The sequence below is a fragment of the Lepidochelys kempii genome, chromosome 1 (assembly GCF_965140285.1).
Source record: "Lepidochelys kempii isolate rLepKem1 chromosome 1, rLepKem1.hap1, whole genome shotgun sequence".
Classification (NCBI taxonomy): Eukaryota; Metazoa; Chordata; order Testudines; family Cheloniidae; genus Lepidochelys; species Lepidochelys kempii.
Window position 1 is genome coordinate 123,555,203 of NC_136380.1, and position 25,550 is coordinate 123,580,752.

At 40.1% G+C, this 25,550-nt stretch overlaps 1 protein-coding gene across 3 annotated transcripts in view; it reads right to left on the reverse strand.

Moving 5' to 3' along the window:
- Positions 1-25,550, reverse strand: part of HERC2 (HECT and RLD domain containing E3 ubiquitin protein ligase 2) — a 317,314-nt gene that overhangs the window by 108,458 nt on the left and 183,306 nt on the right. For all 3 annotated transcript variants that reach the window (XM_073353148.2, XM_073353158.2, XM_073353169.2), the window contains exons 17-34: positions 24,334-24,534; positions 23,405-23,633; positions 23,148-23,272; positions 18,420-18,598; positions 15,968-16,152; positions 13,484-13,639; positions 12,868-13,053; positions 7,794-7,964; positions 7,577-7,680; positions 7,137-7,287; positions 5,466-5,680; positions 4,463-4,595; positions 4,216-4,343; positions 3,903-4,098; positions 1,336-1,469; positions 648-821; positions 428-564; positions 177-328 (exon numbers count right to left, since the gene is read on the reverse strand). In XM_073353148.2, the coding sequence (XP_073209249.2) occupies positions 177-328; positions 428-564; positions 648-821; positions 1,336-1,469; positions 3,903-4,098; positions 4,216-4,343; positions 4,463-4,595; positions 5,466-5,680; positions 7,137-7,287; positions 7,577-7,680; positions 7,794-7,964; positions 12,868-13,053; positions 13,484-13,639; positions 15,968-16,152; positions 18,420-18,598; positions 23,148-23,272; positions 23,405-23,633; positions 24,334-24,534 (2,956 nt within the window). The remainder of the gene's footprint in view (positions 1-176; positions 329-427; positions 565-647; positions 822-1,335; positions 1,470-3,902; positions 4,099-4,215; positions 4,344-4,462; positions 4,596-5,465; positions 5,681-7,136; positions 7,288-7,576; positions 7,681-7,793; positions 7,965-12,867; positions 13,054-13,483; positions 13,640-15,967; positions 16,153-18,419; positions 18,599-23,147; positions 23,273-23,404; positions 23,634-24,333; positions 24,535-25,550) is intronic.

Sequence of the window (25,550 nt, forward strand, 5' to 3'; positions counted from 1 at the left end):
GCGGGAGGGGGGAGAGAGGAAGAGAAAAAGGACACACTTCTATACAAATACTCAGCAGCATGAAGAAAGAATAAGACATTAAAATGTGTTGTTCAGCAAGTACACGAAATCAATTATATTTAAACCAGAGTTTTTTGATTCAACAACAGAAGACTAAGGCTAAGACTAAAGCTCACCCAGTTCTTTAAATCTGACATTAGCATCCAACAAGATGTTTCGGACATTTTGAATAGCCCATGCATACAACTTTCCAAAAGTTACTTCCAGCAGCATTCTATTAAATGGTGGGATGAGATCAACATCCTTCAAACAGTCTGTGAGCGGTTCCCTTTATTTAAGAAAGGGGGAGAAAAAAAAAAAAGATATTTTACTGTCTCTCTCCCCGTCCCCAGTCAGAAACAAATTAAAAGTGAAAAAGCCTGTTTACCCTATATTGATCCCCTCTGGAATAAGCCTCTGCCATCCACAGAACATAGCATATTGCACAGATGGGAGTAAGAAGCTTTTAGTTGCCAGTTTCAGAATTGTATCTATCCCCTCCAGACGAACTTCTGCTCTTTCTAACTGCAATCAATAAAATCAATCAACAAATCAATAAATGTTTGTGTAATTGCTTAAGCATGAAAACCCATTTTTACTCATTTTACCTGTTTCAATAAACATTTTCTCATCTTTTCTACATCTACTGGCTCTTCTTTCAGTGCAAATTCAACAATGGTGTTGAGGAGAGCAGACTGGGGATACAAGCCTTGGACATTTTGCTTCAGCCATTTATATTTGTGAACACCTGTAACTGTACTCAGAAGTGGTTGCCATTTATCCTGTTAATTGGGGAAAAGTATTAAATTAAGCAAATTAATTCCATAAGAAAACAAGCTGAGAGTATTGTATATGCTCCAATATCCAAATTAAAAAATATTTTAAAATCAGACTTCAAACTAAGAAAAAGATTCGTATATTGGTGTAATGAAAACCATGCTCAGATATATTAGGCATCATTTCATATGCCTTGGAACTCAAAGGGACAAAGCAACTAGCTTGATTTATTTTGAAGTGAAGTCAAGGGGTTAAACATTCTTTTAAATAACAAGTTGGAGGAAGCTTGTCTTTGGCGACTGAGAGCTCATGGCATACGAGCTTGTTTTAAAACTATACTACAAATTTAATTAAAACATGAAGTAGCCATTCTGTACTTGATATTAAGATGACAATTACTTAGTCCAAATGTGCCTGCCAGAATTACTGGATTGTGATAACGTGCTATTCACTGTTATAGGGTTTTTTCCTATAGTTTTCTTTTATTCAGAAGAGAAATTCAATAGCTGGATACTCTACCTTAGGTGACTTGACTGGTATGGGCCTTTTATCTACAGACACAGGACTATGGGGTACAACACATGACTCTTCTAAGTCACTCTCATTTCCAATTTTGGATTCTTCCACATCAGCAGATTCAGATTTTTTTGGCGCTAGAAATAAAAAAATATTTCATTGGAAAGATTTAGATTTGCATGTTCAGATAATCATGTATTTATTCTATTTTACAGTAAAAATAAAAAAGCTGATGCAAAAAGGTGCCCACTTGATTTAAACACACCAATAAAACAAATGATTGTTGCAGATGGTTTGTATTATGCCATCTTTGAAATACTCTGCCATTAAAAAGTTAAGTTTTCTAGAGTCATAAGAGGATTTAAACAAACACACAACTCTGAAAATGTAGGATAGTTTCAAACAGAACAAACTCAAATTGAAAATCAGTGACCCAAAACACAAGGTATTTTGCTTTTCATATCTTCATAAGGCTTTGGAAACAACTAGTTGGGAAATGCATTACACTTGCATACACAGAAAACGGTTAACCCAAGGGTAGATGAAACATTTTATGTAAGCGTGCACGTCAAGAACTGTTTAATTACACATTACTTCAAACAGGAGCCTTTGAACTTGCTTAGCATACATCATCACCATGTAGTTGTATGGGGGGAGGGAGAGAAAGCTGTTCGACTTGCTCAGATTACATCTTTAACCAACATTAAATAATTTTCTGAAGTGCCAAATTAATCATCTTCATGACTAGAGTATTACACAGACATACAGAAAATCTCCAAATGTTTACATTCAAATTTGAAGCACGGAATCTTTATTATGCACAAGCTTTATTAAGAACAGTGATGGTTTTGGTATGTTCTATGATAAGCTTGAATCTTTAAAAGACAATGCTAGTAATATTTTATAATTTGACCACATGTGGTGGTTCATTATAACAGGGGTCGGCAACCTTTCAGAAGCGGCGTGCCAAGTCTTCATTTATTCACTCTAATTTAAGGTTTCGCGTGCCAGTAATACATTTTAACGTTTTTAGAAGGGCTCTGTCTATAAGTCTATATTATGTAACTAAACTATTGTTGTATGTAAAGTCAACAAGGGTTTTAAAATGTTTAAGAAGCTTCATTTAAAATTACATTCAAATGCAGCTCTTATCCGTTTACTGCCATTGTTCTTAATCTGGGGTCCGAGATGCCCTTTCTGGGAGTGCGAGACATGCAAGATTTTTTTAGAAGGTAAATCATCGAAAACACAAATTAAGCACAGGCACATAAGTACAACTACTTTGTTTAATCAAACCTATGTATTTATTAACATTATACATTTTAACGATTACTGTAATATACAAAGTTTTTAAAATTTTCAAGTTTTTAAGCTAATTGTAGTGTAATTTTTGATAAGGGGTGCGAGAACATATTTTGAGAATTACAGACCATCAGCAGGCTGAGCGGAGCCGGGTGTAGTGTATTAAATTGCTCCCCATAAGAATGTGCTACTTATGGTATACTACTTACCATGCCCGCTCAGAGCATCAGGACTGGCAGCCATAAGGGCATGGGGAACAGGGGTGGTTGGATAGGCGTGGGAGTCCTAGGAGGCCTGTTAGGGATCGAGGGTGTGGATAGGGGTCAGGGCAGTCAGGGGACAGGGTGCAGGGGAGCCTGCATGGGTGGAGGGTTCTGAAGGAGGCAGTCAGGGGACAAGGAACGGTGGGGGAGGGGGTGTTGGATGGGTCAGGGGTTATGAGAGGGGCAGTTGGGGGCAGGAAGTGGGCTGGCTGTTTGGGGAGGCACAGCCTTCCCTAGCCCAGTGTAGTGTACTAAATTTCTTCCCGTAGGGGTGCCACAAGTACTCCTTTTCTTTCTACTTACCATGTACTACTTACGGCGGCGAGTCCTGGTGCTCTGCAAGTAGCACATTTCTACGGGGAGAAATTTAATACACTACACCGGCGGACAGAACCCCAGACTGGCGGCGGGCTGAGCAGCTCAGCCAGCCGCCAGTCTGGGGTTCCAGCCACCAGCTCCTGCCAGCCCCGCTCAGCCTGCTGCTGGCCCGGGGTTCCATTCACCCAGGCCGGCAGCAGGCTGAGCAGGGAGCGGCAGCCAGGACCCCGGCTGGAAGCAGCGTGCCAGTAGAAATCAGCTCGTGTGCTATCTTTGGCAAGCGTGCCGCAGGTTGCCGACCCCTGCATTATAATGTAACTCATTAGCTACACGTCATTTATCAAATCATTTTATGTGAAAAAGGATCCCATTTAAAGTCAAACTATGTCAAGCCAAACTCAGTCAGATTGAGATGTACAGGTTTTTTTTAAATGAACGGGAAAGCAGGAAACAAGCACCACTCTAACCTGAACTTCTAGACTAGTTCACCGTCTGGTCTTTAGAAATTAATATTTACCTCTTTACAGAAGTTTGTCAAAGCCCAGTAAAAAACTAGTAGACCCGATATTTCAGTAGAACCCAAGCATCCTCACTGTCCTAACAAAGAAGCGTTACTTATATGTACAAAGCTTTGAGGGGGAGTTGGTGCTTTTATTTTGTTTTACTACAGTATCACTATTCTCTTACCTCTTTTTTTTCTTCTCTCTCGAATTATCTTCTGAGCTATCCTCCTCCATCGGGGCAAAGAGCTCAGAAGTTTAAACTTTGACATTATGGAGATGTCATTGCAGACTGCAGGACGCAATTCATTGAACAGGAACCTCAAACGTTCAATGACAGGAGCACAAACTTCCTTGTAGGAGCGGCCTTGTTCCTGATGAGTCTAAAACAGGAATGGAAACAGATTATAAACTTAAGGGAATAAAACTGAAAGGAGTCAATTGTCATATTTAATAATTAAGGTTGAAGAGAAGTTAGATACAGGTGGTTGGAGGCTTACCTTAATTAGTGAGCATTTTGCTTGATAGACAACACGACATACATCTACTACAGATTTTGGTAAGGTTCTGTGTTTGACTTGGTCAACTCCCAGGGTACCAGGATGTACTAGAGACAATGCCACATGACCTTAATGAGAAAAAACATATTAAGAATATCTATTTCTAAGACTGAGGGGCCTAGGAGCTAAAAAAAATTTTTTATTTCTTTTTTAAATAAAGTGCTCTGGAACAGCCAAGTCTACTTACCTAAATCCTCATGCTTTAGAAGACAACATAAGAGTAAACGTCCTACTTCTTCCACAGGATGCTCCGGAGGGAATGTGATTGGTGTTGTCAAGTGACATTGTTTGCAGTACCTCTCTACTTGACATAAAAAGTCCTGCAAACAAACACTAAAGTCAAGGAAACAGCACTATCTAACTCTTCAGGTACAAGAGTAACAGCCGTGTTAGTCTGTATTCGCAAAAAGAAAAGGAGTACTTGTGGCACCTTTGAGACTAACCAATTTATTTGAGCATAAGCATCCGATGAAGTGAGCTGTAGCTCACGAAAGCTTATGCTCAAATAAATTGGTTAGTCTCTAAGGTGCCACAAGTACTCCTTTTCTTTCTTCAGGTATAGTAATGTAGAACACTACAGCCAGCATTCAAGTGAAAACTCAATAATATCCTGGGCTAAATACATTCAGAAGCCATAGACAAGATATTTCTCAGTCCAGGATAGGAGTCACCTAATTTACTAGAAGTCCAAACAAGCTATTATACCAAACAGCAATCCATACCATCACTCCTGTTCTGAGGACAATAGCCCATCAGAGGGCTCTCATCATACACAACATAGCAACAATGAGCACAGTTGTAACAGCTTCTGATCGGTTCTCCAGCTTACCAGGCCACTTAAATATTTAAGACTCAATTTCCTCCCAAGAATATTTTAAAATTATATCCTGACACTGGGGTTTGGATTGGAATCATGGGGTTAGAAATGGAGATGGACACTTGTGGGCATATTGAGGTGTACCAGGGGCAGTAACCAATCTGAGCACAAGACTTGCATAATCAATCTACTAAAAAATAACTATACAATTACATAAAAATCTAAAACTGTGAGAGTGCAGAAGACTATATAACTAAGAAAGATGGGTCCAGATGTGGTCACTAAATACACAGCACCTCTGCACTTTGACTGGGAGATAATTGCATCTTAGTACAACTTTTTTTTTTTTTAAACCTTTTTCACAACTTTTTACCTTCACAGTGTGATCCTGAATATTGTTATCTGCAATGGCTTGCAGAAATGGTTGTGAATGGTCACTCAAGGTTAGTCTATGTGAATATAGTTTTGATTTGTTTGGGGTAGTGTTCCCAGGTGAACTGCAGTGGTCTTCGTCTTTCTCCTCATTGTAACTGTAATGTATCTGACTGGTCTGCAAGCCTCCAGAGAAGATAGATGACTTGAGCCATTCTAACAAGAGGGAAAACAAAATGCAAATGTAAGTCTTTCTGCCAGGCAAAGCTATGTCACTAAACTAAATAATCCTTCTTTAAAACAAAAGATGAAATTTACTTGCAAACATGAGTAAATTTAGAAGACTTTCATACTTATTTGGTGAAGTTTAATCAGAAAAAATAAATGACAAATTATTTGTAAATTAAGTAAGGTAACATCTTAACCAAGCCACTACAGGGAGCCACTTCTCACCTGAGGCCATCAACTGTGATGAAGCCATGAAGGTTTTAGCAATTATTCTAAGAACAGCCATACTGGATCAGAATCATGGTCCTTCTGGTCCAATATGACAGCAGCCAGTTCCAGATGTTTCAGAGGAAGGTGCAAGAAACCCCACAGTAGGCCAACATGGGATAATCTGCTCTTCCACCCAATGAAGGATTTACCCTCACCCCTAATAAGAGATCAGTTTAAACCTTGAAGCATGAGGTTCCCATAGTCTTTTTACCATTAAGTATTAAAACTCCGGATATTCTTATTATCCAAATCATCATCAAGTCCCTCTCTGAATCTTGTTCAAGTTCTTGGTCAAGAACAAATAAATAGCATGATACTGAGCCTTCTTTTAAAAACTCACAAAGAGTCCCAGAAGTGCATACAGAAGGGTATATGAAGCATGCAGGTCTACTACAGTTTGACATAAGTGTTGTGAGACAAACGTCTCAATCCCATAATGTCTTACATGTGTAGGCACATTAGTAGCCCCACTGAAGTGAACTGAACTACTCAAATGCATAACTCTGCAGCACTGTAAACAAAAGACTAACTTCTTTTCCCCACTGAAGTACTTGAATTCAAGTGGCAAAAACCATACTGGTTCCATGGTTGGCCCCCTTACACAAACTAAAGAAATAACTTTTAAAAGCAGAAATCCAAACCAGTAAACCAAAGTGGTTTACAAGACAACCACTAAAATATTAAATTGAAGAGGGAAGGCAATGAATGTAGTGGGGATAAGGAATGAAAGTATACATAAAGGATTCCTTCTCTCACTTCATCTGCTGTCAAAAAAGTCAGAGTGGGAAGAGAGCACATAACACACTGTTCTGAAAGCTACAAAGCAAGGAAATACACAAAAGAACAAGCACTTAATCATCTGAATAAAAGTGAATCAATTACACAAACCGAGGCAAAAGAGAGCTGCATGTCTGCAACAGAAAGAGAAAACTGAGAGGAAGAGCCAAACAAAGAGAAAAATGAAGTTTTTCGTGTACTAAGAGTTTTCTAATGGTAAAAAGGAAGAACAAGAAAGTCTTTAGGCTATGTCCAGAAGAAACTGAGGTAAAAAAAAAGCTAAATTCCTGATTAAATTACATTTACAATAGTCTGGTCCAGCATATTATGGGAAGCATGAAGAGGTACTGTACACAAGCCATTTCTTCTAATTTAACTGAAAATAAGTTCTGCTTACTGGCACATTCAACCTCCACAGGAGAAAGCGGTGTACTCATTGCGAGGTAGGAAGCATGCAGTCCAAGAAGAAGACCCAGATTTCTTTCTGTGTCTATGAGAGGCGATGACAGACTGCCAAGATCTGGTGTTGTAATCACTTCCTGGTCAGGCTAAACATAAGAAATATCAAATTGAGGTCAAAAATAAATTCCAACAATAATCTAAAAACAAAACTATCCTTTATTACTATAAACAAATTTTGAAGACATAAACTATTAATACAATCATAAGTTAAATTTCATTAAGTGCAATACTGTATCTCTCAATTAGTCATTTGTAACCCAAGTTTTTGCTTCAGGTCCTTGACTAAAACTGGCATCAATCATACAGAAAAAGTAACTTCTCCAGATAGTTTACTATCCTACATATGATGTGCAACGAAGTATATTATATTTCTACCTCCATATACTGGCCAACACAGAAGGCATGCATCGACTCTCTTGTATCCTCAAATTGCAAGGCAGCTTCCAAAGCAACAACTGGGTCCTCACCTGCAAACTGAGCTAGAAAAAAATAATATTCAGTAGTTCTATAATATCTAAAGAGCTATTTACGGCAATTAATTTTAAAACAAAACAAAAACCTGTGCTCCTTCAATTCAAGAATTGAAACTCACCAAGTATACTATTCCCAGTTAAAGACTGGGTCTGAAAATCTTTTATATCATACACTTTCCCATCAATCACTGTCCAGAAGCCTCCATCTTTATTATGGTTCTCTAGATCAGCTTTACGTATAAGTGTTACCTCCTCATTATTTCTGCAGCTCTGGCCAGTAAAAAATGAACCTGTTGATTTGAAACAAACATTATATACTGCACGCATTTTAGTTTCTGAAAAATAGCACTGACAACAACAAAATCGCACTGAGGTAACCCTATAAAACAATATATTCTGTGAAGGTGGGGGAGCGTTATCCTAGACCCCCACCCTGGAGTTTGTGTCCCACAAACGCAACTGGCTGACACTTCCATAAGCTTTATACTTATACCAAACGCACACTAGCAGACAATATAATCCACCTGCGCAGAGATGTAGCAAATCCCAGGTGTGTCTACACCTCACTTCCTTTTCCGATAGCGTGGAAGGCACTGACTACCACAAGTATGACTTCAGTTGGTAGCACGGTGGTGTTTAGACTGGACAGAGATGCCATTATCTGACACTTTACAGTTTTAAAGTTGAAGAAGTCAGTAAAAACAAGGTCAAAGTACTTGTTTGAGGCCTGGATCATTTAGCTATTCCAAAGCCTGGAGAATGAACAAGTCCAACCTCACTTTTAGAGACCACTATGAGCAAGCACAGAGGATGGAAAGAAATTCATAGATCTGAAGGCCATAAAGAACCATTAGATCACCTAGTCTGACTTCCGGTATAAAACAGGCCACAGAATTTCACCCATTTACCCCTGAATTGAGCCCTATAACCTGTGTTTGATTTAAGCTTATTTTCAATCTTGATTTGAAGACATCAAGAGATGAAGAATCCACCACTTCCCTTGGTAGTTTGTTCCAATGGTTAATCACCTTAACTGTTAAAAATGCATGCCTTATTTCTGATTTGAATTTGTCTGGCTTTAACTTCCAGACACTAGTTCTTGCTATATCTTTCTCTGCAAGGTTAAAGGTCCCTATAGTACCTGGTATTTTTCTCCCTGTAGAGGTACTTATATGCTGTAATAAAGTCACCTCGGTCTTCTATTTTGACAAACTAAACTGACTAAGGTCCTTAAATCTCTTACTGGAAAGGATTTTTCTCCAGTCTCAAATCTTTTTATAGCTCTTCTCTATATCTGCTCCAGTTCTTCAAAAATCCTATTTAAAATGTTGACATCAGAACTGTATGCAGTATTCCAGTATCTCTCACCAATACCATATACACAAGTAAAAGTCACCTCCCTACTCCTACTCACTACTTCTCTCTTGAATCCAAGGAAAACCTTAGCCCTCTTTGCAACAGCCTCACACTGGAGCTCATCTTGAGTTGTTCACTAAGATCCATAAACCTTTTCAGTCACTGCTTTCTAAGATACAGTCCCCCATCTGTAAGTATGGCCTGCATCTTCATTTCTGGATGTATGACCTTGCATTTGGCTGTATTAAAATGTGTTATTTGAATGAACTCAGCTTAACAAGTGATACAGATTGCTCTGTATGACTGCCCCATCCTCATTATCTACCACTCTGACAATCTTCGTGCCAATCTGTGTCATCCACAAATTTTCACTTTACTTCCTGATTGTTGATAAATTTATTGAACATGATCGGGCCTGGAACAGACCCGTAAGGAACCCCATTAGCTACACCTACACCCATGGTTCTCCACTGACAACTACTATTTGAGATCTGTCAGTTCACCAGCTCTCTGCACTGACACAAATGGCATTAGTGAGGCATGTATACACTGCTCAGAATGGTACAAAAGTTTGTTTTTTAAATAAAAAAACTGATGCTGACCAAAACATTGTATTACAGGTAGCATGGATGTCAAAACAAAAGTTTTCAGCAACTTTAGACTCCTCTAGGCATTTTTCTGCTGGGTGGGAAGGAAGGGGATAACAACAACAACACTGAGTTCCACATATGTGCTTTCCATCATACTGTATATATACACCAGACGGGCATTCTGGTGTTTAGCACAACTGTTATCGAAGGAGAGAAACATTTCACCTGAAGTACTGAAACTTTGTCAGAAGGAAGTGTAATGGCAAACACTTATTTTTGTTATGCTCCCACTCGAAGTGCACTGTGACCCCCCTGAGCTGATTGAGTGCATGTGTCAAGGAAGGAAGGGTGCCTTTTGGTCAATACTTGGGTAGCTCCATACAGGTGTGCTCAAGACAAAGCCCCATTAGCACATTAGGTTTAACAGTAACCACTGGCACTTGTTCTCATCACTGCTCAAATCTCAAGGGATGGTCAGTGAAACCTCCAGTGCCTGCTCCTGAATGAGTCAAGGAAGCTCTTATGACAACCACTGGTGCAAAGTCCCATCCCCAAGGCACAGAAGTATAGAGGAGAATATATACAGAGATTGCTTGGCAACTGTGAGCACTTCTCTAGTGTGCTGATGCACAGAAAGGATTGCTAGCCTGCTAGATCATTGTCCAGAGTAGAAATATTAGTGCCTTGGAAAGAGGAGTTCAGAAAGTCTCCAGGGGCTTGTCAGTTAATAAATAAGACAGACCTGAAGGAGATACATGCACCATCAGCAGTCAATAAGAATAAAGATGTTTCTCTGCCAGTCTCTCCCACTATTGGCATATAAACCTCAAGCTTGCAATCCTTCACTCAGACAGCAGACATTTCCAGCAGGAGAGAGTACTAGTCATATACCACAGGGAAACAAAGGACTCTGTGGTAGACAGAGCTGCAGCCAGAATTCAAAGCCGCCATGCACGTGAAAATAAATTTGCAACAGGCATATCCAGAAAAATCAACAAGGGAGAAAAAAAATGTACAAGAAAAAACTCAAAATTATGTAGACCAAGACGCAACACTGCTCAGCACAACACAAAATGACTTCTACCATTTCATTAGGCAAATAATTTAGATAAGTTCCTGAAGAAATTTCAGAGAAATTATCAGTTTCTGATTGACACAGCACCAGCAGTCAGTGGAGCGCCTCATCGGTCTATGGTGAAAAAGACACAAATTAGAAGCAGCTATGCTTCCCAAGTGCACAAACTCTTGCTATGGGACATGAGAGTGGGTAGTAAAGACCTAAACGTCTGGAGGACTGAAGTCTGCAGAGTGTGCCTCTAAAGCAGATTCTCAACAAAGCATGCTGTAATAAGGTGACAGAGAAAAACTGTTCAGATCCACAAACAGAATGAAAATACTGTTAAATGTAAAAAATCCTTATATTTTCAGCACTTTCGGTTCAGAACCAGATAATACCCCTAGACCAGCCATTCCCAAACTTCAGTGGTTCACGTACCACCTTCTCCATAAATAGTCACCAAGTGAACAGATGGACATCAAGCTCACGTACCACTGTTACCCGCTCAATTTAGGGCACCCCGCATATACCCTACCAAGAGCTCAAGGTGTGACCCAATCAAATTCAAGCACCCCCACCCTTTTCCCTACAAAGGGCTCAGGGCGTAAGGAACCTATTCTTACCCAGAGGGCTCAGGAAGAAACCTGATTACATATACACATTTACTTTAATATAAATATATATTACATATAATGTGTGGTTTTTAAGGGGTTTTTTTTTCCCACCTGTGGGTCCGCATTAACCATTGTGCATTGTATGTAATTGTTACACCATTGCTTTACCTTTTTTTCCATGGTAGGCCACCAGCTCGTATTTTTAAGGTGCTTAAGAGGTTTTTTTGTTTTAAAGTGTCCCTGTTTATGAACATATTGTATTAGTTTAGTTTGGACCCCTTTAGGTATTACCCCATATTTAGGTTGCTTTCCCAATTTAATGTTATGATTTGTGGCCCAAACCATCCGGTTAGCATTCCGGTGAATTATTTATTTTCTTTTTATATTTATTTTTAGCAGTTGCTAATTTTTTTTTATAAGGTTTGTAAATTAAAAATTTTTAGGTTAACTACCTGTTTTTTTCATTTGGTTACTGCAAAAAGGAATTTATTTTTTGGGGGGTGCTTACTGGTTAACATGCCCCCTGTTTAGCCAGGACATTGGCCCAGTTATTTTTTTAAAAAAATTTGATTGCTGGGTTTTTGGTGTGCTTTAACATGAGTTACATAGGTTTGGGGGGGAAGGGGAGGGTGGGGGGGTATTATTGTTATTACCTGTTTTTCATATTGCTTATACACCACCAGCTTTTTATTTCCAGTGCATATATTTTTGGCTGCCCACACTGGGAGCCAAACGACGACTGCTCTACACACCCAGTCTGAGTTGGTAAATATAGCTATATTACTTTATTTTATTTTATTTTGCAATACCTTTAATACTGTCATTACCTTAGCAGCTTGTGCTGGGTGGGATCTTACTGGCCCTTTTAACTTTTGGCTGGCATTTACCTTTACTGCCCCATACTCTGTTTTAGCTTGTTCAGCACTGTAATAACTGGACCCATTTACAAACCAAATTTCCATTTTTTTATTTAATGCTTTTTGTAAAGTCAGGCCTGTTTTAACTGGCCATGTTACTTTTTTACATTTTGGAAGGGGGCATTTGGGTTCTTGTCCTTGGGTTATTAAACCACAAGGCACAAGGATAATACTTTTCCCTTTTTCACTGAGATTCCCTGATCCAATAGAGCTAAAGTTCATTGTGCCAATGTGCATCTGCCATCCTCTGAGCCACCTACTGTAGCATCACCCCTTCCTTCCTATATAGTTTTAAAGAAATGCTCTCATCTTCAGTAACAGTTTAAACTATGAGTATGGAAATTACTTCAACAAAATCAACAAACCATCCTCCTTTTGACAGACTAGTTTATATAGCAATTAAAACATGCCAAATTTATCATTTACATTGTCATTTTTTCCACAGTACACACTATTATGACAACAGCTCTGATAAAATAAGGAAATGTAAAAGTGTTGGATTTAAAGACAATTCAAGAATACAATGGTTAAAAATGCTTCTGGTGCTTTGCTTCATGAGAGAGAATTCTAAATATTGGAAGAGTGTTAGAGTCACTCAAAAAACTTTTCTGTAAAGCCCCAACTAAGTATTTTAACTGCTTTAAATAAGTAGAACATACCCATTATGCCGGGCCATGCTAAATCCTCATTGTCATCTCTCTCTTTTCCAGGGGCTAGATGGTTAAATCTGTCCAGATGCTCTAGCAGGCCAGCCAACAGAGGAATAGCACCAGCTTCCTGCATCAGTCCAGCATTTTTATTGAGAAGCAACACTATAGAAACTACCAACTCCGGAAGAAGAACACCTAGAAAACAGAAAATACTCACACTGAAGTTGAGACAGATATGTACATGCCACTTTTGACCTAAGTCACAGCAGTTTATTCTCTTTACTTACTACCTTAAACTGAAGTTTTTTCTCTCCCTTTAGCTTTCCCCTCCTTGCATTTTCTCTTTTTAATTTGGAGAGACTCTTACATTGAGAATGGTTTCAGAGTAGCAGCCGTGTTAGTCTGTAGCCGCAAAAAGAACAGGAGTACTTGTGGCACCTTAGAGACTAACAAATTTGAGAGTCTCTAAGGTGCCACAAGTACTCCTGTTTTTAAATTTGAGAATTTCTTTTTTAACCCTTATTAAAAGTTTCAAGGAATATCAACAATATAACCTGAATGATTATGTACTAGGAAATGGGATGTTTGCCTATAAACTGATTTTCCACAAGAAAAAGAAAGGTACCTGTTAAATCTCCATCCACAACCCGAGATACTTCTGCAAAATGTCTGTGACTAGTGGATGCAATGCTGATTGCCACAGGTAGTATATCACCAATGTGTGTGCACAAAAGTGCTGTGTATTTCTTTAGCAGAGAACCAACTCCTAGAAGCTCAGGACCTATGAAAAAGGAGGGGCACAGAGAATAAACTACTTAAGTGAATAAACTAAAAGCTGCATTTTGGATTATACAGTACTTACAAGCCCCTCAAACACCACCTCAATATTAGCATTCAATTAAGAAAACAGAATAATTTATTTTTGACAAAGGATTAAGCTTAAATCCCAGATACTGACTTAAGAGCACAGACCAATCTGAATTTAAATAAAGCCTGCAACCATAACATCTGGAGCTGTAATATCATTAAATCTCCTAAACTAAGTAAGCCATTTCTAGTCTGGTGTGAGGCAGACTTTCAGGGAAGTTTTCTTTGACACTGCTAGAAGTTTTGCTACCAATTTAGTAGGTGTCCTTCTTCCCGCCAAGTCAACATTGTAGCAGCGAGCCAACACATTTTGAATGTGCTCTGATGCTGCAACCACCATTTTTGTTAATGTAATATCAGGTGGCATTAAAATCCCATGGAAGTTTTCAAAAATATAAGGTGGGTGTTTAAACCAGAGTCCAAGCCAAAGTTCAATTTGGATAATTACAGTCTTTCCATGTAATATTTCCAACTTGTTTTAATTTATTATTTTGTACTAAAGCATTTGGGCTATTCTAAATCTATCTCCTTACTGTTTGCTGTTTCCTTTGCCTCCTTCTCAATACACTTGGCTTTGTACCATTCCATTAAATTCTCTCTTTTCTTAGAATACTCTCCTAACTGTTGCCCATCAAACACCCTCTTCTGTCCTCATTCAAACCCCTTCTTAAAATTCATTTCTTACAAAAATCATCCCTACATTATTAGTCCTACCAACAATCTCTCCCTACCCTCTTCTTCCTGAATCCAGAATATACACTTTGATTCTCAGATAGCAACACATTCAAAACATGGAATGAATCTTTTTCGTCAGGCATTGCTTACATTTGTCATACTATTTAGTCTTAAGAATAATATTGCTATGCACTGTTAATTACTGTTTCACACTAAAGGGATTATGTTTTCGTGGTGGAATGCTCTCTCTAGTTTCCAAGGTTTACAGTGTGCTTTAATAGTCTACAGAACTGAAGACATTACAAAAACTTTCAGTCATCATTTAATGAAGTAGATTAAAAAAAAGGAAAAGTGGAACTTTCAAATTCATCACCAAACAGAAGCATAAGCCTTCCTAGTTTACACTTCTGACCTAAGGAACAACCCAGCTAAAATAAACTCAAACAACTCAATATTTCACACTTATCATCCACTTTAATAAAGACAGAGTCACTGCCTGTAAAATACATATATAAAATCGTATTCTCCAACAAGAGGGATCTGAACAAAGCTGTATTTTCTCTAAATTGGAAAAGGCAAAAAACATAATAATTAAAAATAAATTATTGCTGTTCGACTAACCACCTTTCATAACAAAGGACAAAACACAGTTATTGTTACTGCACCACCTAAAAAGCAGATTTAAAAAAAACTGTTCTTGATTAATGTCTCTGTTCTAGGTTAATTCAATTTACTGAAATTAAATACCAATATCAAAAACTAGTTTCAATTAACCTTTTTCACAACAAACCCTGCTTCACTATGCTAACAGTTAAAATAGCAGTCATAAGAACATAAGAAGGCCACACTGGGTCAGACCAAAGGTCCATCTAGCTTAGTATCCTGTCTTCCGACAGTGGACAATGCCAGGTGTCCCAGAGGGAATGGGTAATCATCAAGTGATCCATCCCCTGTCATCTATTCCCAGCTTCTGGCAAACAGAGGCTAGCGACACCATCCCTGCCCATCCCGGCTAATAGCTATTGATGGACCTATCCTCCATGAACTTATCTAGTTCCTTTTTTACCATTATAGTCCCAATTTTCATACTTGGGAGTCTAACATTAAGCATCTAAATCCCATTTCAGTGCTTAACTACATATTCTAGGCATCTAAACTACCACTTTGGTGCCCGAATACAGATTTAGGTGCCCAACTGTAAACACCGAAATCTGAAAATTGGGCCTGTTAAATAGGGTACAATCACACCTTTTACATTTTCTCTGACAAAAATTTTACTTACATTTATTAAATGCTAATAGCTTTCTCAAAGAAGGCTGTTTTCTGCTGATGTTCCCGTAACATATGTTTTGACTATTCTGTTTATATTTACAGTTTGTTATATTTCAATCTGCTTAAATGGAAAACAGTTTAGAAAAAACAGTTCTCAAACCAGCGTGCCATGAAGCAAAGGAAACAGTATCTCAATTTACAAAACACTGTCAAACACGAAAGTGGTAAATAGCAAACCCGTTTGGTAGCACAGGTATTACAAACAATGCGTAAGCCTTTTAAAAAAACAACGTACCATATGTATTAGGGACCTGCCCAACATTCTCTCCTGGGTAAAGTTTACTAACAAGTAAACGCTGAAAACGTAGCAACAAGTCCAAAGAAGCAGACCTCTCTTTACTGTAATGTTCATGGTCCAGGCAGGAAGAAATGCGACGAGCCACATCTTTTAGCTTGGCTATAGTCTGCGAAGCGATGTTCCTAGTTGGTATAACAGTATTATAAAGCACTTTAAAAGAGCAGCTGGTGTTTCAGTTAGAAGCCTGGAGAAACAAGGATTAAGCTTTCGCTGGGATTTTCTCTAACTGTTGAGAATTAAGACACCTATGCGAGGGTTCACTGGAGAATGTTATTTTTTGGGGGGTAAAATTCCAAAAATATTAGTTTGTTTCTGTAAATGGGACTCAATCACCACACCTTATCTCCACAATTTACTATGAAGCAAAAGATTTAATGATCTGAACAACGTGAAACAGAATGCTATATAGAAGAAAGTTGTGGGGTGGCATATATTTTAAGAGTCCCATTTATGAATGATTTCCTTGCGACACAGTCACATTAAACTGATAAGTGTTGTAAAAGTTCTCAAATTTTGTCACCCCTTTATTTCTGCTAACCCACTAAGTACTCGCGTGGCTCACAGGAGGTAGCAAGGACCCGGCTTGCTACACTGATTGCTTATCTACAGGAATCCTAAAAATCCGTCTCCCATGGGAAAACATGGGAAAAACACAGAATTTGCATTTTTATGGAGAACCTTGAGTTTTTACATAGTAAAAAAAATAAACACATATAGTAGAATCCCGTGCCCAGCAGCGCACACCCAGGAATATGGGAAATTGACGCTTCAGCCTAGGGCAGCGGGACTCCTGCTGACAGATTTCATTTTAATTGCAAGAAAATGCAGATTTTTATGTTTTTTATCAGAGAATTTTGTTGATTTTTTTTAAAATCACAGAAAACTAGGATCCCTGATTATTTGAGACTCCCGCATAGTGGTAAGAATCGAACACCCAACTTTATTCCTCCCTCAAGCCCTAGAATTGACGTGTATCAGAAGTAAGGGGTACCAATATCTCTTTCCAAAGCCAATTCATGCTATTGCTGGCATTTCTGCTCTTTCTCTATTATGAACTCTTCACAGTGGAGGATGAAGTACCACAAGGCCTGGGAGCAAAAGAACAACAGCTCTCCCTAGATCTACAAACAACTATTGCAGAGTGCAGCAAGGCCAAGTGACCTCCCTCCGGACTGGAGGGCGAGGGACTACACTCCCCATGGTGGGCAGAGCCGAATACGCTCCGCCCCCCCTTGCTGAAAATACCAGGACGGGACAAGGAATGCAAAGGGATGGCTCATTAGCTTTGTTGAGGAGGAGCCAGGGAAGGAGACGGATGCCTCCACTCTGCTGCAGCACCCCAGAGCTGAATCTGTGCTCTGCAGCACCCTGCCCCCAGGAAGACTGGGCCTGAAGAGGGACTACCATCCGTTGTGTACCCTGAGGAGCCAGAGGACCTGCGAATTAGAGGGGTACCAAACCCCGAGGAGGTATGAAGTAGCCCCAAGGAGGTATGAACTGCCTGGCTATCTTGCTGACTGACTCTAGGTCAGCGTGTTGCAGCTGGATCCCGGCTGGCCCAGTGGTGGACCACTCCGCCACTGCTAGGGCCCTAGGCTAGGACGTGGTGGAGCTGGGGCAGCAGACTCCCTGCCCAGGCTCCCTGCTTATCTGAGACTCCTGCATAGTGATAAGGAGGCCTGTGTGAATCTACCGTCCATCAAGCTAAGACACTAGACTCGGTTGGTGCTCCCCTAGACGGTATGGATGCTCACCCCTACCTGAACCCCTAGACTGTGTGTTTGCTGGCTGCCTTAGCCTACAAGTTGAGGCTACAGCCTGCTCTGCCTCTCCCAAAGGGCTAGAGCCCCAGACTGTGTGTCCTTGCTGGCTGCTTTGGCCAGGAGGCTTAGGCTACAGCCTGCTCCCTGCTCAGCCCCACCCAAAGGGCTAGAGCGCCAGACTGTTAAGTACTGCCAGTCCCAGCTGAGGGGCTGTGAGCTAAAGACCCGAGGGTAGGGGCAAGAGCACCAGACTGTTATTGTTTGTTTGCCTCTGTTAGATGGACAGAGAACTATAGACTACTTACGGCTCAGCCCCGCCAGCATGAGCCACACCCTAGGGTTACTGCCCAATACAGCAATGCAGAATCGCCTCCCTCCCCACAGGAAAGTGAGGGACCCCTACACAGGGTCTTCATTTTTTCTAAGCATTAAAACAAAGATAAAACCAGAAAACTACACTAAGGTAAACAGAATAAGCATATGTTCAATATTTCTAGTTTCAGGAAGCATACTTGATCACCAGGGCTCATTAACTGTTATTTAGCTCCATGCTTCACAGTAGGATGAATCTAAAGGGATTTTCTTTTGTAAAGACTCAATCATGACATGTTTAGAACAAAGAATACCTCAGTAATTGCTGAATCAGTTGAACCAAAGGTAAACTTTGCTTCCCTGCAGACTCATAGATCCCAGTATTAATAAGGTCTTTGTCTAATGGAGTCCTACTCCTATGAAGTGTTGAAGCATTTGCTTCCTGTTCATCAATTTCTTTTTCTTTCTGGGCTTCTTTTTTTGCCTCAATATCCTACAATACAAAAAACCATTAAAAGTTAAAAGCAAACAGCACATCATCAGTAGACGCCATCATTTATCTCATGGATATGATCATGCTGCTCTGTAAACTCTAAGTAGGAAAACACAGCATAATGGCTCTCACCTATGCCACAAATGAAATTAAGGGTATATCTACTCTGCACACTCCTTTCAGCAGTGTGTAGAATATATACACTACATGCCCCCTCACATGGGAACAAATAAATAAAAAGGGTAGACCATGAGGTACTGCTTAGGTGAGTAAAGATATTCCTGAACCCTGTGAGTATGTACCCTACAGGGCTCTCTTCTCACCCAAACAGTGTCTGCCTTTCTATGCTGCTGTTTTTAGCAGTGTAGTGTCCCAATATCTCCCTGCTGCTGGAGTTTTCTTCTCACTGCAAGGAAAGTCTCCAGGAATGGGGAAAGGCTCTGGCAGCTCACCTCTGGCAGCTCCACCTCGGCAAGCCTTTTCCCACTGCCTCCCCCTGCCAGAGCCTTCCCCTGGCACACGTAGCCACATACCACAGCGTGGATGTAGCCTGATCTAAACTGCAGCATGTAGCTACACATACCTTATACACCACCACAAGAAGTGTGCAGTGTAGACATAACCTAAGTACACCAGACAAGTTTATTTCACATTCCACATTATGCAGACATCTAGCACATTTTCACAAATACCATTTTAAAAGAGAATTTCCTACTTGCTAAACCTTTCCACCAACGCAGGCTAATGGGTAATGCCTCCCCTATACATGTTTCACCCATGAGAGCAAACAATGAGAAGTTTGCATTTTGGCATGCAGTTAGGCTCCACACACTTCCACCAGCTTCTCCAAAGATTACTCCCAATTAAAACTGAAAACTTTTCACAAGAGAAGAAAACAGTTCACCTCTTAAAAGGTAAACTCGTATGTTAATATAGAGGGATACTAATACTAAACCTTTAGCTCGGTCAAAAAAAGGCAGGTATCTTAATTGGAAGCTGAAACTCCACGAAATTGACAGGTAAGATTTTTGTGTGTGTAAATGGGCAGCGTATGACTGCTCTTTTGTAGGCAGCAGCTCTACATGAGGCAAACAGCACCTGGCCCATATGAACTGGAGAACCGGCAAGCCCTGATTCTTTGTTTCAGAAGAACCAGGTGTCTAGGTGTCTCTAGTCTGAGTTTCTGGAAAAACAGATTGAAATATTCTCTGCGAACACTCAGATTATGCCATATCCTCCTTTTTTTGCCCTGAATCCAGAGCAGAAATTAATCAAAGGAGTATCATAGTTGTGGTGAAAAGATGACAAACTTGAAAAGAAAAATAAGGCACATGAACAGGACCATTTTATCCTAATGGAAGAGCATACAAGGAGATCCAAGGGACAGTTAGTCTTTCCCAACATTCTGATCAAGGTAATTGTCACCAACACCTATTCTCTATATGATAAAAGAGAGGAGAATAGAGTTCAAAGGCAGAGTGACACAGGTCATGAAGAACAGGCTGAGCTCCAGCATGAGATATAAGACCTAGGAGGAAATCAAAAACACGCTAAGTCTCATGGGGAATGGGAGACTAAGGGGGGAGAGCCTCACTTCTTCTAATGGCAAAAAGGGCTGATGCTTGAACTCTCAAGGAAGCAAGTGAGAGGCCTTTATTAAAGTATAGCTGTACAAAACAAAGAATGGTGAGAAGGTCAGACTAACTGAAAAAAATTCTGGAGACCGCAAAGTGTCCCAACTATAGTATACTATGGAGATTCTCTTCCTACAGGACAGCAGCATCTCTATGACTTTTTTTTAAGTTTTCAGTTTATTTAAAAAGCTTCTCTCATAAGCCAGGAAAACAGACTAAGAAAAAAAAAAGTGGTGCATGAAGGGTCAGTACATCCTATTACAGTAGGGATTTTGAAAAAAAAAAGAGTCTGTGTCCTCAAGACACTTAATATAGTCCATATAAAGAAGTCCTTCAATGGCTCAATATGTGAAATTATGGCCATATCTACACTACGGGCGCTACAGTGGCTCAGCTACAGCGCCACAGCTATGCCATTATAGCGCCATATGGCAGATGCTTCCTACAGCAATGTGGAGGAGGGGAGGGGAGGATTTCCCATCACTGTAGGAACTCCACCTCCCCAAGCAACAGTAGCTAGGTCAACGGCAGCATTCTTCCATTGACCTAGCTGGGGCTACACAGGAGGTTAGGTTGGCATAGCTGTTGCCCTCAGGGGAGTGGACTTTTCACATCCCCTGAGCACTGTAATTAAGCCAGCCTGACTTAATCTTGATTTATTTTTCTTAAGACTTTGCACAGCAGCAGGATCAGGGAAAAACAAACTACATGTTAATACCATGGGACCAAGAGAGATTGCTGCATTACTTGTAGGCAATCTTGGAATTTACCTACTTCTGGTTCCAAAGCAGTCAGAAGATACTATCTAAGAAGTTGCATTCCCCTCACAAAAGAAACAGCATGCAAGTTTCTTTCTCTCAGGACATGCATATTTGGTAGGCCTCATGTTTTTCTTCCTTCCCAGGAAAAAAAGAAAAGATCCCTGCAGCAAGGCTTTCCCTGACAGTTCATGCATTCGACCACTGCCATGCTATCTATAAGTACAGATGCTGTGTAGCTTGCTGCTTAAGCAAGATCTATTTACAGCTCTGGGCTCATGGACTAAGCACCTTCAGTCATTCTCACATGTAGCGTGTTCTCCATTCTGGTGGATTTCATTCAAAAGGTCAGCTGAAGCCAGAATGGGCAAACCCTTCAATGACCAAGGATTTCACTCATCACAAGGATATCACTACATATCTAACTCATCAGAATGGATCCTTGAGAAGAACTCAAATGGAGCTGGCCTCATGAGCTCCATTTTAATGGTGCAGTAGAACATAACATCTATAGCTTATCTATCTCCTGTAGTACTATCCTAGAGTGTGTAGTTTAAGGATTAAGGAAATACGTTTTTAATGCTGTACTAGACTGTTGTTCTGGATCTGGGGGTTTCAGATTGAAATTCATAGAATATCATAGAATATCAGGGTTGGAAGGGACCCCTGAAGGTCATCTAGTCCAACCCCCTGCTCGAAGCAGGACCAATTCCCAGTTAAATCATCCCAGCCAGGGCTTTGTCAAGCCTGACCTTAAAAACCTCTAAGGAAGGAGATTCTACCACTTCCCTAGGTAACGCATTCCAGTGTTTCACCACCCTCTTAGTGAAAAAGTTTTTCCTAATATCCAATCTAAACCTCCCCCACTGCAACTTGAGACCATTACTCCTCGTTCTGTCATCTGCTACCATTGAGAACAGTCTAGAGCCATCCTCTTTGGAACCCCCTTTCAGGTAGTTGAAAGCAGCTATCAAATCCCCCCTCATTCTTCTCTTCTGCAGGCTAAACAATCCCAGCTCCCTCAGCCTCTCCTCATAACTCATGTGTTCCAGACCCCTAATCATTTTTGTTGCCCTTCGCTGGACTCTCTCCAATTTATCCACATCCTTCTTGTAGTGTGGGGCCCAAAACTGGACACAGTACTCCAGATGAGGCCTCACCAATGTCGAATAGAGGGGAACGATCACGTCCCTCGATCTGCTCGCTATGCCCCTACTTATACAGCCCCTACTTATACATTCCAACTGGACAAGGTTACCAGTAACAGTGGCTTTCACATTTTGGTAGTGTGACTCATACTTTGTAACAAATGTTACGAATAAAGAAGTTCAAGTTTCAGAGATTGCTGCTTACTATTTATGGAGTTTTTGAACTGAGATGCCTAACTAAAAGTGAACTGCTCTGCAGGAGTCCTTCAGAGATCAAAGGCCATTTCAAGTCTGGCATGTGGAATTCACGTTTATGCATTCTTCTGCAGAAGCCACAGCAATAGGTGCTGCATATCTGACAGGTGGTTTTATACACTGTGCCTCACTTGAAAATAATCAAATATACTCACTATTCATTTAAATTTCTATCGAATTTATACGTAAACCTGAAATGCAAGCCGTAAATTACTATTATGCTGGGGGTTAGGTGAAGCCTCATCGAAGATGATGGTACTAAGAGCCATCCTTCATTCAAGATAGAAGAAAGAAGCAGTTAAACTCCTTTTGGAGTAAGGTAACAATAGGACCCCCTGCCAGAAATACAGGCCAAATGCAAGGCTAGTCAGGAGCTGAGCCACGTGGATGGAGGGACTTAACTTAGGGCTGAATCCAAAATACAGAGGTCTGGGTTTTGTTTCGGAGGATGTATGTGTGTCTGAGCACACGCAGCCAGAAACACCACACAAGTAGGCAGAAGGTAGCAAGATGGCAGCAGAAAGCCAAGGACAACCAGAGAAGCACTTGTAGTGTGACCCTGAGAGAAAACTAAGAGAGCTTTTTGGATAGTGTTGGCTGGGAAGAGAGGCTTGCAATGCTGAGCAAGAAAACTGCCCTCTGTCTGATGTAAGCCTGTCTATTTGCAAAGAATTTACACCAAGTCTTGTAAACAATTGTATTATATGCATCTTATTCTATTTACATAGTAAATGGTAATATTGTTGAAATATACCTGAATTTCTGCAGTGATAGCAGCATTTAAAGCAGACTCTAAACCTCCATCAGCCATCAAACTGCCCACCAAGAGGTCAATCATAAATCGACGGCCTGGACTTACATTCATTTCATTTCCTGAAACTAACAAAACAGAACAAACATTTAGTGGTCTAGAAATTCAGATGTTCATTTCATTTCCTGAAACTAAGAACAGAACACACACACTGGACTAGATATTCAGACACCAAACAGTTTTCCATCATTAAACCATACCTGCACTGGGTAAGAGAGCTGAAAGAGCCCTAGCTCGCTCCTCTGCTGTTGGCAGCAACACAGACCACCCACTCTGCAGCACTGCTTGAGCAGCTGACTGTACAGTATTAAGAACTCCAGCATTACTTGCTAAAGTTACCACTGACTGTTTCAGGCTATTCAACAAGACGCTGCCTAAACCAAAGCCAAGGCACTCTGGATCAACCTGGTGACTGATGGCAGCATGTAGCTGAAAGAAAAAGAATCAGTTTCATTTAGCGGTGACATAAGAAATGAAGTTGGACAAAGTCAATCATGCAGACACTGAATACAAATACGTCTACTGGTCTAAATACTGGTCTAAATTTATTAGAAATAAATTGCAAAGCTAAAGTAAAAATACAATTACACCCAAGTAATATATACACTAATCTCAGCCAGTATCTCAGGATATCTAGTGAGCAATAATTACTTCAACTTAGAAATTACCTAAACATCCCTGTACACACCGTTCTGTATTATCATGGACATAATGTACTTCTAGCTTCCTAAAGATGTCCAGATTTGCCCCAAACAGGAAACTCATTTTTAAGAAGGCAAATTTACACACTGAAAACCCAAAGCCTTTTCAGCAAGTGGTATATTCAGCACATATCCAAGATTAGTCAATTTACATTTTAGTTTTACAGTTCATCTTAAATCAAATGCAAGAACTGTTTAGAAAACATTAAACGAAGAAAGCAAGAAAATTCATGGTTAGGACTGAAAACCCACCCTTAGCTTTCCACCTTTTGGAACTAAGATGCAGGAATAGCTTGTTGTAATGTACCAATTTAATTTTAAGTGAACAAAAACGTTTTAAACACTTAAAAGCCCCTATCTTCTTCCAACCAATTTACTGAAGCATTTTATCTGAGTGAGAACTCAGACACATAAGAAAGCTACAGTACCTGAAGTCTGAGAAGATTTAAGGTTGCAACAGCCATACATTCCTTCTCTTGTGGTGGTGGCCAGTCAGAGGTGCCATCCATTCCCTCAGTCACTTGTCTCAATAGGAGATCTAGCTGTTCAAATGTCATTGGGCAAACATCCACCACAAACGGCACACGCAAACCAATGGACCATTCAGAACAAGATGACCAGGCAAAACTCTATGTACGGAAAGGAAGAGTAACAGTTACTTTCTCTCTAATCAATGATAGGCCTATTATGAGATACCAGTGCTTTATTTAAGGAACTAGGCTCAGGAGCTATATTGTGACTTTAGATTTTTGATGAGGTGCAGGATGAATGCAGCTGTGGCTCAATTCATTTACATCATCAAAAAGTGCTCCCCTCTTGCCAACAGCTAAAGGTGTCCAACAATCTAAAAAAATTACTATTTCCTATCATATTTCTCAGAGCCCTTCTATGCCAGTCCATACATCCTTCTTCAATTTTGTTGGTGGAAAAGTAGGGACTGATTAATTCTTAAAACCTATACTAGCAATTGCTAATGTTGTTAAATGCTATTGCTCAGGAAGTCTTACTGACAGGGAAGGCCAGCTAGGCCTTTTTTGGAGAAGCAACTACAAACTAACTGGGTTGTTTTTTGTGTGTCTCCATCTGCTGGTGTCACGAAATATCCACGTGTCACAGCTGGTACAGGAACCATTTAGACCAGTGGCGCGCAAGACATTCTCTAGGGGAAAGGGGAGGTTTAAAGAAACTTCGGCCTTTTGCCCCTTTAAAAAAACAATCATACAAATAAAAGCACAGGTTGGCTTATTTTCAACAATTTGGTAAGTTTCATAACTACAGTAGGCCTACTATACCTTTAAAATTAATTTTGATTCTCATTTTAAAACTCATTTAATATTTAATAATTGATATTAAAAGAAACTAGCAACATATAGAATAATAGTTGAGAGCCCAGGACCTCTCGCTTGAGTCAGACACTCAAAACACTAATCGAATGAATGGTCTCATCTCTGTGTTTCCCCTCCACTTTCCAGCATGAAAAACAGTTTCAGGTTACAATTAATGGGGTGGGGAGAAGCGGGGGGGTGGGGGTGGGAACGACAATTTCTGTGAATGGTAAAGTGGGGGGGACACAACTGGAAAAGTTTACGTACCACTGATTTAGGCCATAGGGAGAAGTAGGAATTAAATTACTGTCCTACACTCA